Source organism: Carettochelys insculpta, chromosome 10 (genome assembly GCF_033958435.1).
Source record: "Carettochelys insculpta isolate YL-2023 chromosome 10, ASM3395843v1, whole genome shotgun sequence".
Lineage (NCBI taxonomy): Eukaryota > Metazoa > Chordata > Testudines > Carettochelyidae > Carettochelys > Carettochelys insculpta.
The window spans coordinates 21,212,361-21,223,101 of record NC_134146.1 but is presented as its reverse complement, the minus strand read 5'-3'; the positions used below and the strand labels follow the sequence as shown (position 1 = coordinate 21,223,101).

General features: G+C 42.0%; 1 protein-coding gene across 1 annotated transcript in view; it reads right to left on the bottom strand.

The window, feature by feature from the left end:
• Positions 1–1,128: 1,128 nt before the first annotated feature.
• Positions 1,129–10,741, bottom strand: part of FBXO36 (F-box protein 36) — a 55,820-nt gene continuing 46,207 nt past the window's right edge. The window contains exon 4 of the mRNA XM_075004186.1: positions 1,129–3,525. Within this exon, the coding sequence (XP_074860287.1) occupies positions 3,334–3,525 (192 nt within the window). The 3' untranslated portion in view covers positions 1,129–3,333. The remainder of the gene's footprint in view (positions 3,526–10,741) is intronic.

The window sequence follows — 10,741 nt, the reverse complement described above, 5'->3', positions numbered from 1 at the left end:
AAATAAGCAAAACAAATAAGAGAATTTATGAGACCAAACATTAGTTCTTTAAGTGTGGGTTCAGTGTTGTCTTTAGTGTGAATGCTGCTGATAATTTATTTTAATCAGTGACTTGTTTTATTGGATGACTATGTATGTAGAAATGGTGATCTTCCATCAAATTTCTTCTTTTATTAAGATATGTGTCTTTATACTTCATTTTCCATTTGTCCAAATTGTTTTTATTTCCAGATTATCATAATGAATAAAATGGTCTTTTAAGATATCTGCATATGTCTTTCTGTACAGCTTTTTTTTTTATTGGTATATCTAGATCATGTAATGATAATAAAATGTATATGATAAAATATTTAATTTTTTTCCATTTTTAATTATACACTTCTTTATTTTAAAAGTCAAGCTACTCCTGCAAAGTAAGGGCTAAATGATCCTCCTCACCTCCACAAACAGAAGTGACAGAAACCTACCTTATCAAGGAAGTAGGGAGATAGCCATTCTTGGCATCATCTCCCACTCTATCCAGCATAATTACCAATTTAAATTAATGCTGACTTAAGTGGCTTCTCCTTTCATAATCTGCAAGTCCCCCTCAGCAGATTCAAGGAGCAGGAACTGCCAAGGAAATCCAGAGAAATCTAAATCCATAGGTGCTCAGCTGTCATGAAGGTGAGAAAAGGGTCTCCTTTGTCAAGTAGCTATCCTCGTGCACTGCAGTTCTTTATAAATTCCATTTATGTTTTAAAGGTAACCTTCAAGAGTTTTATTCCCTAAGAACAGGAACACTGTAAATGTAGTATTTTAAATGAAATCACTTATAGTGCTGATCCTGCTAATTTATGCACACAATGAATTCATAAATGTAAGTAGTCCCATTGACAAAGTGGACGTGCTCCTGGCTACAGTTAAGAATGTGCTCCGTTGTTGGAAAGGTTCGGGATCTTCTTCCTAATGCTCTTTACTATTAGTAAGCTATTTAGGGGTATCTGAGTATAACAGCAATGCAAAGCAAATTTACCCAGATTAGCACATCTCTTCCAAAGTTTAAAGTACTACTAGAATTACATATTGAGAAAACATGAAATAAGAGGAAATATATTGTAGACTATCCGAATAAATCATTTGGTAGACTTTACACTTTTATTTCTTAATTAACAGTTTACATTACATTTACAAACAAAATTTTAATACTTAACAATTAAAACAGTTTTTAAAAATAAATGAGCCAGATCCTCAGCATTAAAGCTAGTGGAGCTACACACATTTGCACCACTTGAGAAACTGACCCAAAGAGAAAATGGCATTTGTTCTAAAGTAATTAATAATATAACAAAAGTAACTGAAGATTGTTCCAAAATGGTAAAATTTTCCCTTGGCAAACTGTTGGCAAGTAAATAGCTTTATAGCATAAGTATGATCACATTTATCTATCAACTCCAAGTCTATGTCATGCATGGCATGTTTCATAAAGATTAGAAACTTCCGAAGAATATATATTTAATACTATTTCACTTTGAATGGTGATCTTGGAGAAGGGGGAAAATGGTGAAAAATTGGCACTACATAGAAGAATCACAACTTATTTTCTGTTGAAGATAATTATAATACAAGGCTTTATCAGTAAAAATAATACACCATCCTGTAAAATTAGAAAAGTTAAAGATCAATACTTGTCTAACTGCCTTTCATGATACTGTAATTAGGGCCTTTTACACTTGGTTTGATCATTTACCAGTGCATCACTCACTCTGATGGCCATACTGAGGTTATTGTATAAATTGTTACTGGCATTTTGTCAGGGTTATGCTCCTTATATTTACACTTAATATACTAATGGCTGTACTAAAACATTTCAAAAAACCACCTAAGGGCCCGATCACAGTAACCCTCTCTCACAAGAGTCACCCTTATTCATACAATAATGACCATTGGCATTATAAAGGTATGTGTGTTATAAACTAGGTTACTTTGAGCATTTTGGTCTTACTTGACTGCTTAAGCTAATCATCTCAATTTATAATTAGGCACCTAAACAAAATTACCCGATTTTTAAGATATACCAAATACTATGAACCCACATCAACATCAGCTCAACACAAATAAATCAGGCTGTTTTTTAGTGAATTTAGGTGATTAAGTTTAGACATTCAAGTGCAACCTGTTGGCATCATTTTTTTTGTGATTTCGTCATTACTACAAAGCCAAATCCTGCAGGCCCTACTTAGGAAGTCTCTAACTGAAGTTTGTGGATGTTTAGCTAAGTAAATTATGAAGCTTTTAGGCCATTATATGGAAAATATGCAAACACTGGTATTAATGCTCAGTATTTAAACCTAGTAAATAACAAATTTTAAACAAATGGTAATGATTTAAAACCATCAATACTTGCTGTCTAGATTGTTGAAGTTAATTTTGAAATTAACAACAATTAAGATGCAATTCTAAGCTATGTAAATATTTTCTTAATGTATGTGTCAGCTCTGTTTGATAGGAACATTATAGATGTGCTGCAATATAAAGGCCCAATAGTAAATACAATTTTATAATTGAAAATATGAATGTAAAGTGAAATGTAGACTCATCAAAAGTACCAGATTCGTAACAGTGGCAACTCTAGTCCATGATCATCAGAAGTTCCTGCATAGGCCAGAGCAGCGAAAATTTCACCCATATACCATCCTTCCAGAAGATCTCAAGCCATGACCTGAAGCAATTGTTTAAAAGAAAGAGGGTAGTTTGCTATACATATCCATTCAGTTCTTGGTTTCTGATGATGTTTTCCCCTAGTGACAGAGTGCTGATTTGCTCATTTGTTTGAAGGTTAGACAACTGGAATATGTTCAGCCATTTTGAAACAACTTTAATGTAAGTCAGATTTTGGCCCCAAGATACGTGTTGTCCACTTCTTAGCATTTCACATTTGCCATGGTCACCAGTAAACAGTCAGCATTTGCCAATGGTTTCTACACAATAAGAACAGACACACCACATTTCTCCTTATTTCTTAGAAAATAACTGTGGCAACATTATGGTATCTGTTGTCAAATTCTGACTGTTTGAAGGATAACCACTGCATATGTAAACTTACGGCTCAGAGTGAAGAAGTTGAAGCGAGCTGTAACCTTTGCTATTATGGTGACAGTTGAGAGTCTGATTAATAGAGATTTCAGGAAGTCCTGTCTGTTTACGTATTGCTTCTGTTATGCTTTACATCAACTACTTTAATTCTCAAGTCAGGCTAATTTTTTTTTTCAGCAAAAGAAAAAGCAATCAATTATAATGTAAAATACAAGTCTGCACTAACAACTTTTGCCCATAATGAAAAAGCATGCTGCTTTATTTAGTCAGTCCCTTCATTGAATCATCTTGTTTCTGCCTCCTTCTTCGGAGCTGAAGCTGAAGCTGAAGCTTGTTTGTGAAGAAGAACTGCTTCCAACCCACTTCCTGTGCCAGTGCGCTCATTTCAGTTGTAATAGCACCACACAAATTCTGCACAATTTTCTCCCACAGTGTGTCAGAGTTGCATATCTATTTATAAGAGAAAGTAGGCAGGTTTATTCTGGTTTAAACAAACACAGCCAGACATGTTCAATATTTACTGACCCTTTTGCTTGCAAAAACCAGATGTAAGGCAACACAGCCCATTTTATTAGAAGTTAGCTTTATATACAAGAATGTGACCTTTTGGGGAAAAAATCCCAGACTGCCTTAAGGTAAACTTCCAAGAACTTCAGTACAAGTGAGGACACAGTCATGATTATAGGATTTGACCCTTGCTATACATGGTTGTTGGCCCTATACATAATCATATATAATCTGATAAATCATTCTCATATTTTTTTCAGTATGATGAGCTCAAATATGTTTTATTTATTTGTTGCAACAGAGAGAAGAGGAAGTTACTCACCTTGGCTATGTCTACACTTGCCCCCTACTTCAAAGTGGGTATGGTAATCAGGCTGATCAGAGAATCCTGATGAAGTGCTGTGATGAATATGCAGCACTTCATTAGGCTAATTCTCCCCGTGGCAACTTTGAAGTGTCAGACTTCTACGTGCTGGCATGTGTGTAGCCACGGGCATTTTGAAGTGCCTGTACTCCAGCTGCAGCTCTGGTGGCCACGGCGGAGCCTTCAGCCATGGCGGGGCCCCAGCTGCTCTAAAGGCTCCAGCTGCAGTGGGGGGCTCCAGTGGCTCCTTCAGCAGGAGTGGCAGTTCTAGCTCCAGTGATGGTGAGTGGCTGGCATTTTTTGGGGGGGAAGGGAGGACTGGGACTGAGGGAACCTGTTGGAGGTGGGTGGTAAGTAAATGCGTGGATTTAATGGACTTTTGGGTTTAACAGACACCCCTTCCCCCATTAGATTGAGGATTTACTGTACATCTTTCAGGTCCTCAGAGCTTTCTGCCTTTTGGTCTTGAATTAAAAAGGAGCCACACCTGCAGGCCTAGGACTCACAGGTTGGGGTAAAGAAGTAGCCCATTGTTCTGAGAGATCAGGTGAGGAATCAGCTGAGGAGGAACAGGAGAATATATTGACATCTGTGTCAGGTATAAGTGTCAGACTTGTCTTGGTCAAAAGGGGACAATCAGAGTAACTCTCACTTTGTCTTGTTGAATTTTCAACAGGATCTTGGATAGAAGAGAAAGCTGGGAATAGGCACACAAAAAGTCCCCATCCCATGGGAGGATGAGGGCTTCTCCAAGGGAATGTTTCCACAGGCCAGGCCTGGGGCAGTAGTGAGGATATTTATTTTTCCAGTAAATAGTGAAGACATCTGCAGTCATTTCTCCCTAAAGGGGAAAATATACATGAAAAACTACTCCGTTTGCAGTTCCCATTCATGGTTTCGCCAGAAATTCTGACTGAGGCTGTTGCCTGCCATGTTCTGTATCCTTGGTAGACAGACAGCTGGGATGAGCACCTTCTGAAGGATGCGCCATTTCTGAAAGCTGAGCGCTTCCTTGAAGAGGAAAATGTCATGCAACACACCATCAGGCCTGTCTGCAGGCTTGAAGGTCTTAAAGAGCAGCCTGCAGCCTCAGAGAGCAAGAGTGGAAACTTCCATTCCTGTAACAGAACCAAGTTCTCATCCCTGTGTTACCACCTGCCACAGCTTTAAACCCCACAAATAAAGACCAGATAGCCATATCAGCCCTAACACCTGCATTTGAGCTTGGGAACCTAGCAAACCAATAAACAGGGCAATCTTGGCATCAGCCTTGTGAGGATGCTAAAAGTGGCATTGGCTCTGTCTACACTAGCTCCCAGCTTTGAAGGGAGCATGGTAAGTAGGGTGTCAGGAGATTATTAATGAAGTGCTGTGATGTATATGCAGCACTTCAAAGCTAATTCTACCCTGCGGCACCTTCCAAATGTTAAACTTTGAAGTGCTGGCTTGTGTGTAGGGTTGTGTATGGGCTCACTCGATGGAACGGGGAGGATCCTTGTAATTGTGACTATGGGTCATGAATTCCTCCTGACAACTGTCAGACTTGTGTCTGGGTGGAGGCAGCACTGCCTGCGGTATTGGCAGTATACTACTCGGTGCCAGGAGTGATTCTGGGTGCCTGGGTGTACTTGGTTCCAGGGCCCTGGTACCCTGTAATGGGGACTGCCATTCTTCCCCAACCATCTTTTCTCCAGGGTACCAGAGCTCATCATATCCCAGTCATTGCGAGTTTGTTTTCCTCAGGTGCCGAGGGCTGTGGGTGGGAGTGTGGGATGGGGCGAGGGAAGGTGGAGACCCCCCTCTGCCTGCCCAGTCACTGAGAGTTTGTTTTTCTCGGGCTGAGGGCTACGAGGTGGGGTGGGGAGCACCTCTTCTGCCTGGCCAGTCACTGGGAGTTTGCTTTCCTCCAGTGCCATGGCCTGCAGGTGTTAGTGGGGGAACCCCTCTGCCTGCCCAATCACTCAGAGTTTGCTTTCCTCCAGTGCTAATGTTCTGCTGCCTGTGCAGAAGTCTGCACTGGGGGAATCCCTTCTGTCTGGCCAATCACTCAGGGCTCCCCTTTGTCGGAGTCCTATACAGGTGGAGTTTACCCCCTTTGAAGTTAAGGGCTCTGGGACAGTCCTTCAGGAGGAGTTTCCTGCAGACGGAAAGCAAAGTTACTCACCTTCGTGCAGTAACTGTCGTTCTTCAAGGTGTGTGTTCCCCTGGGTGCTTCACTGTAGGTGCTGGGCTTGTCCTGGTGCCACAGATTGGAGACTCTTCATAGCTGTACCTGGCCAGTCTGTGCATGACTTGCTGCTGCATCTCTCGATTTGCATTCTTTTGATCATGTGTGCGGACTGGCTCAAGCCCATTCCTCTCAACCACCCCAGAATCTGTAAACAAGAACAGATAGATAAGGCAGACTCCAAAGCAGGAAGAAGTGTGGGTTGCGGAGCACCCACGGGAACACACATCTCAAAGAATGTCAGTTACTGCACCAAGGTGAGTAATTTCGCTTTCTTCTTCAAGTGATGTCCCTGTTGGTGTTCCACTTTATGTGACTGTGTAGCAGTTCCCTGTTAATTGGAGGAGGCGAAGAAAAAGGGGAGTCACCGTATAAATGGAGCAGAGAGAACTGCTGTGGCTAGCAAGGTATCCATAGCTCATCTGTCCAAGATAGCGTAGTGTCTCACAAAAGTATTGCGGGATGACCAGGTGGATGCTCTGCAGATGTCTCTAAGGGGAACTCCCCTGAAAAAGGTCATCAAAGTTGCCACCACTCTCGTGGAATGTGCTCATGGTTGTGTCAGGTGAGCATCTGGCTGGAAGTAAAGCACTGGGTGATGCACATGGTGATGATATGAGCTATCCGTTGAGACGACAGAGGTTCACCTTTGGAATGCTCCGCCAATGAGACCAGCAGGAGTTCTGTTTTTTGGAACGTTTTTGTCCTGCCTATATAAAAGGCAAGCACCCTGTGGACATCCAGAATATGTAGCGCCACTTCCTACGGTGATGAATGCGGTTTAAGATAAAACGCAGGTAAGATTATTGGTTCATTGATGTGATATTCGGAAGAGACTTTAGGAATAAAAGCCAAATGATGTCTGAGGCTCACTCCATCCTTAGTGAAGATTGTGTATGGAAGTCCCGCTACGAGGGCTGTTATTTTGCTGACTCTACAAGTGGATATGATGGTGAGAAGAAAGGTTCCCTTCATGGTAAGTAACTTAAGAGGAGTAGTAGCCAGGGTTTCAAACGGTGGTCTCAGCAATGTCCGTAGTGCTAGATCAAGACTCCACAGAGGAGGAGTCAGTTGGCGTGGGGGGTGTATATTTGTGAGCCCCTTGAGAAATCTCTTAGTAATCGGGTGGGCAAAATCTGAAGACTGTGAGACGGAGAAGACTGTGCCAGTGATAGTGCCATGGCAGTTGTCGGTGCCGAGGAAGTTATCAGCATTGGTGTGCTAGGAACCAGGTGCTTCAAAGAAGGAGTCTGCAGTCTTGGTTCTGAAGGATTTGGGGGCTTAGATGTCAGTGCTGTGGACTTTAACACCTTGCTGCTTGCGGCCAGCTTAGACTTTACAGAGGTGGTGCCAGAAATGCCAGGCTTTGCTACGATCATAGGAATGCTCTGTGAAATAGCAGGGAATGACCTGGCCAGCAAGGTCTTAGATTTCTGAGAGGGCAAAGTAGCTGAGGAGAAGGCCCTGCATTTAAGTGTATGTTGTTCCTGGGCTCCGCGGGGCTCTTCAGTAGAGGGCTGAAGAGCCTTGTCAAACAATATCATTTTCAGGTGCATTTCACAATCATGCCGATCTCTGGCAGTTACTGTCCTGCAATGCGGACATTTTTGTGGGATATGACCCTCTCCCAGGCACCTTATGCACTTGGAGTGGCCATCCGAGGCAGGCCTTGCTTCATGGCATTGTTCGCATTTCATAAACCCTTGTGAGCTCAGCATGGTGCAGGGGCTCCATGAAAATCAGTCCTTTAGCTGAGGTTATGCAACTGGTAACAGTAAAATGGTATAGATACAAGAGTCCAACGGAAACCTAACTCTGAAGGTCTAAGTCTAACAAACAGTAACTTAACTTTTTTTTTTCTTTTTTTTAGAAGGACGAATGGACAGCGACTAAACTATAAAGAAGAACTATATACAGAATTTTAGAAGACTATTTAGTCTCACAATGTCAAGTTGAAGAGAGGCATTTAGCTCCATCTGCAGCCTAGGGCGGATGAGAGGAACTGGCTTGAGCCGGTTTGCGCACATGGTCAAAAGAGCACAAACGGAGAGATTCAGCAGCAGTGAATGCGCACTCCAGCCAGACACAGCTATGAAGAGTCTCCAATACATGGTACCAGGATGAGCCCAGCACCTGCAGTGTAGCACCCAAGGGGAAATCACTCGAACAAGAAGTTCCCTTTCCATAAGGGGTTTTAACATCAACTCCCAGCTCCTGTGAGATTTCCCCGTTACCTCTGGCAGGAGAGGCGCTTTTTGTGAGGCTTAACCAGACAGCAGACACAGTGAAAGTGTCTGACTGTTACAGGAACTGCTTGTGGGAAGGCACCTCTCAGAGCGGAGTAGCTCCAGCCATGAGGAATGCAGGAGAAAGATTTTCTTCTCTCTTTTCTTTACCTGATATAAACAACTAGTTTTGTAATGCGGGGGCGGGGGGGGTCCCCAAACAGGAGAGGAAAGAAACTAAAGTTCTCTGTCTCTTTTTCCTTTTTTTTTTTTAAACTACTAAGGGAATTAAAAAAGAGACATTGACTAATTATCTTAGACTATTAATCACAAGCTGTCTGACAAAGGGGGTGCTGTAGTCATCATGAATAAATCAGACTATGAACAGGAGGCAGCTAGACAATTCTCCAGCACCACATCTTACTGGCCTCTTTCGTCTGATCCCACCGAAGAATACCAAGTAAACTACACCACATTCTTAAGGAACTCCCTGCCTCTACTCAGGACCAAATTCACACAGACATGCTTTTGGTGCCCCAGCCAGGATTATTCTATTTGCTTCCCAAAATCCATAAACCTGGAAACCCTGGATGTCCTGTAATTCCAGGTATTGGTACCCTTACTACAGGACTATCCAGCTGTGTAGATGCCCTCCACAAGCCCTACACTACCAGCACTCCTAGCTGTCTCTGACATACCACTGACTTCCTAAGGAAATTACGGAACATTTGAAATCTTCCTGAAAATATCATCCTTGCCACCGTGGATACAGAAGCTCTTTACACCAATATCCCACATGAAGATGGACTACAAACAATTAGGAACACTAAGCCAGATATTACCACAGCAAATTTAGTGGATGAGCTATGTAGCTTTGCCCTCACCCACAACTATTTCTGATTTGGGGGACAGTTTATTCCTCCAGATAAGTGGCACTGCTATGGGGCACCTGCATGGCCCCACGATATGCTAACTTTTTTATGGCTGACTTAGAACAGTGTTTCCTCAGCTCCCATCCCCTATTATCTCTCCTTTACTTATGCTACATCAACAATATCTTTATCATTTGCCCCCATGGTAAAGACGCTCTTGAAGAATTCCACAGAGATTTCAACATCCTGCACCTCACCATTAATCTCATCCTTCACCCTTCCACATGAGAGATCATTTTCTGGGCACCACAGTACAAATCACTGATCGCTACATGCCTCCAGCTTCCCTCCAGGACACATCACATGATCCATCATTTATAGTCAAGCCCTTGGATACAACTGCATCTGTTCCAACCCTACTGACAGACCAAACACTTCAAACTCTCTACTAGACATTCAGAAAACTTAACTACCCACCAGGAGAAATAAAAAAAAAAAAAAACCAACAAAAAAAAACATTGACAGGGCCAGACAAATACCCAGAAACCAGCTACTCTTAGATAGGCCCAAGAAGATTAACAACAGAACAGTACTTGTCATCACCTATAGCCCCCAAACTCAAACTCCTCCAGCACATTATTGACAATCTACAACCTATACTGGAGCATGATGCTGCATTCTCACAGACCCTGGGTGACAGACCTGTTCTTTCTTACAGAAACCTAACTTCTGGTAAATTCTCTCTAGCAACCACATGCCACATCACAGAAGTACTAATCCTAGAACTTTTCCTTGCAACAAACCCTGTTGCCAACTCTCTCCACATATTTACATTGGAGACACCATCACTGGACCTAACCAAGTCAGTTACACGATCGGGCTCATATTCCTGCACTTCCATCAATGTGATACATGTCATAATGTGCCAGCAATGCCCCTCTGCTATGTATATTGGATCAACTGGGTAATCACTTCCCCAAAGAATGAATGGGCACAAATCAGACATTAGACACATAAACCTGTCAGTTAGCTTTTCAAACTAGGAGGTCATAGCATTCAAAACTTGAAAGTCTGCATTCTAAGAGAGACTTTAACACCAGATTACAAAGGGAGAATTGGAGTTCATTCTCAAGTTTGGTACTTTTCACCTTGGATTCAACAAAGATATCAATTACCTCATGCTTTACAAAGAGAGTTTCCCCACCTTTGATATTCATAGTCATCCCAGGCAGCCCACTTACCTGAATAGACACAGAAGAACTATTCTTCTTCCTCCTTTCTCCTGTCGCATCTTGCTGATTCACTACTTTTTATTTAATTGTTTTTTCTATTTTTCTTTTAAATTCTCTTTATCTTGGCTGTCATTTATCAGAATTTTCCAGATCTGAAAAAGTGGGTCTGTCCCACGAAAGCTCATCACCTAATGTATTATACTGTTATTCTTTAAAGTGCTACTGGACTGCTTTTTTGC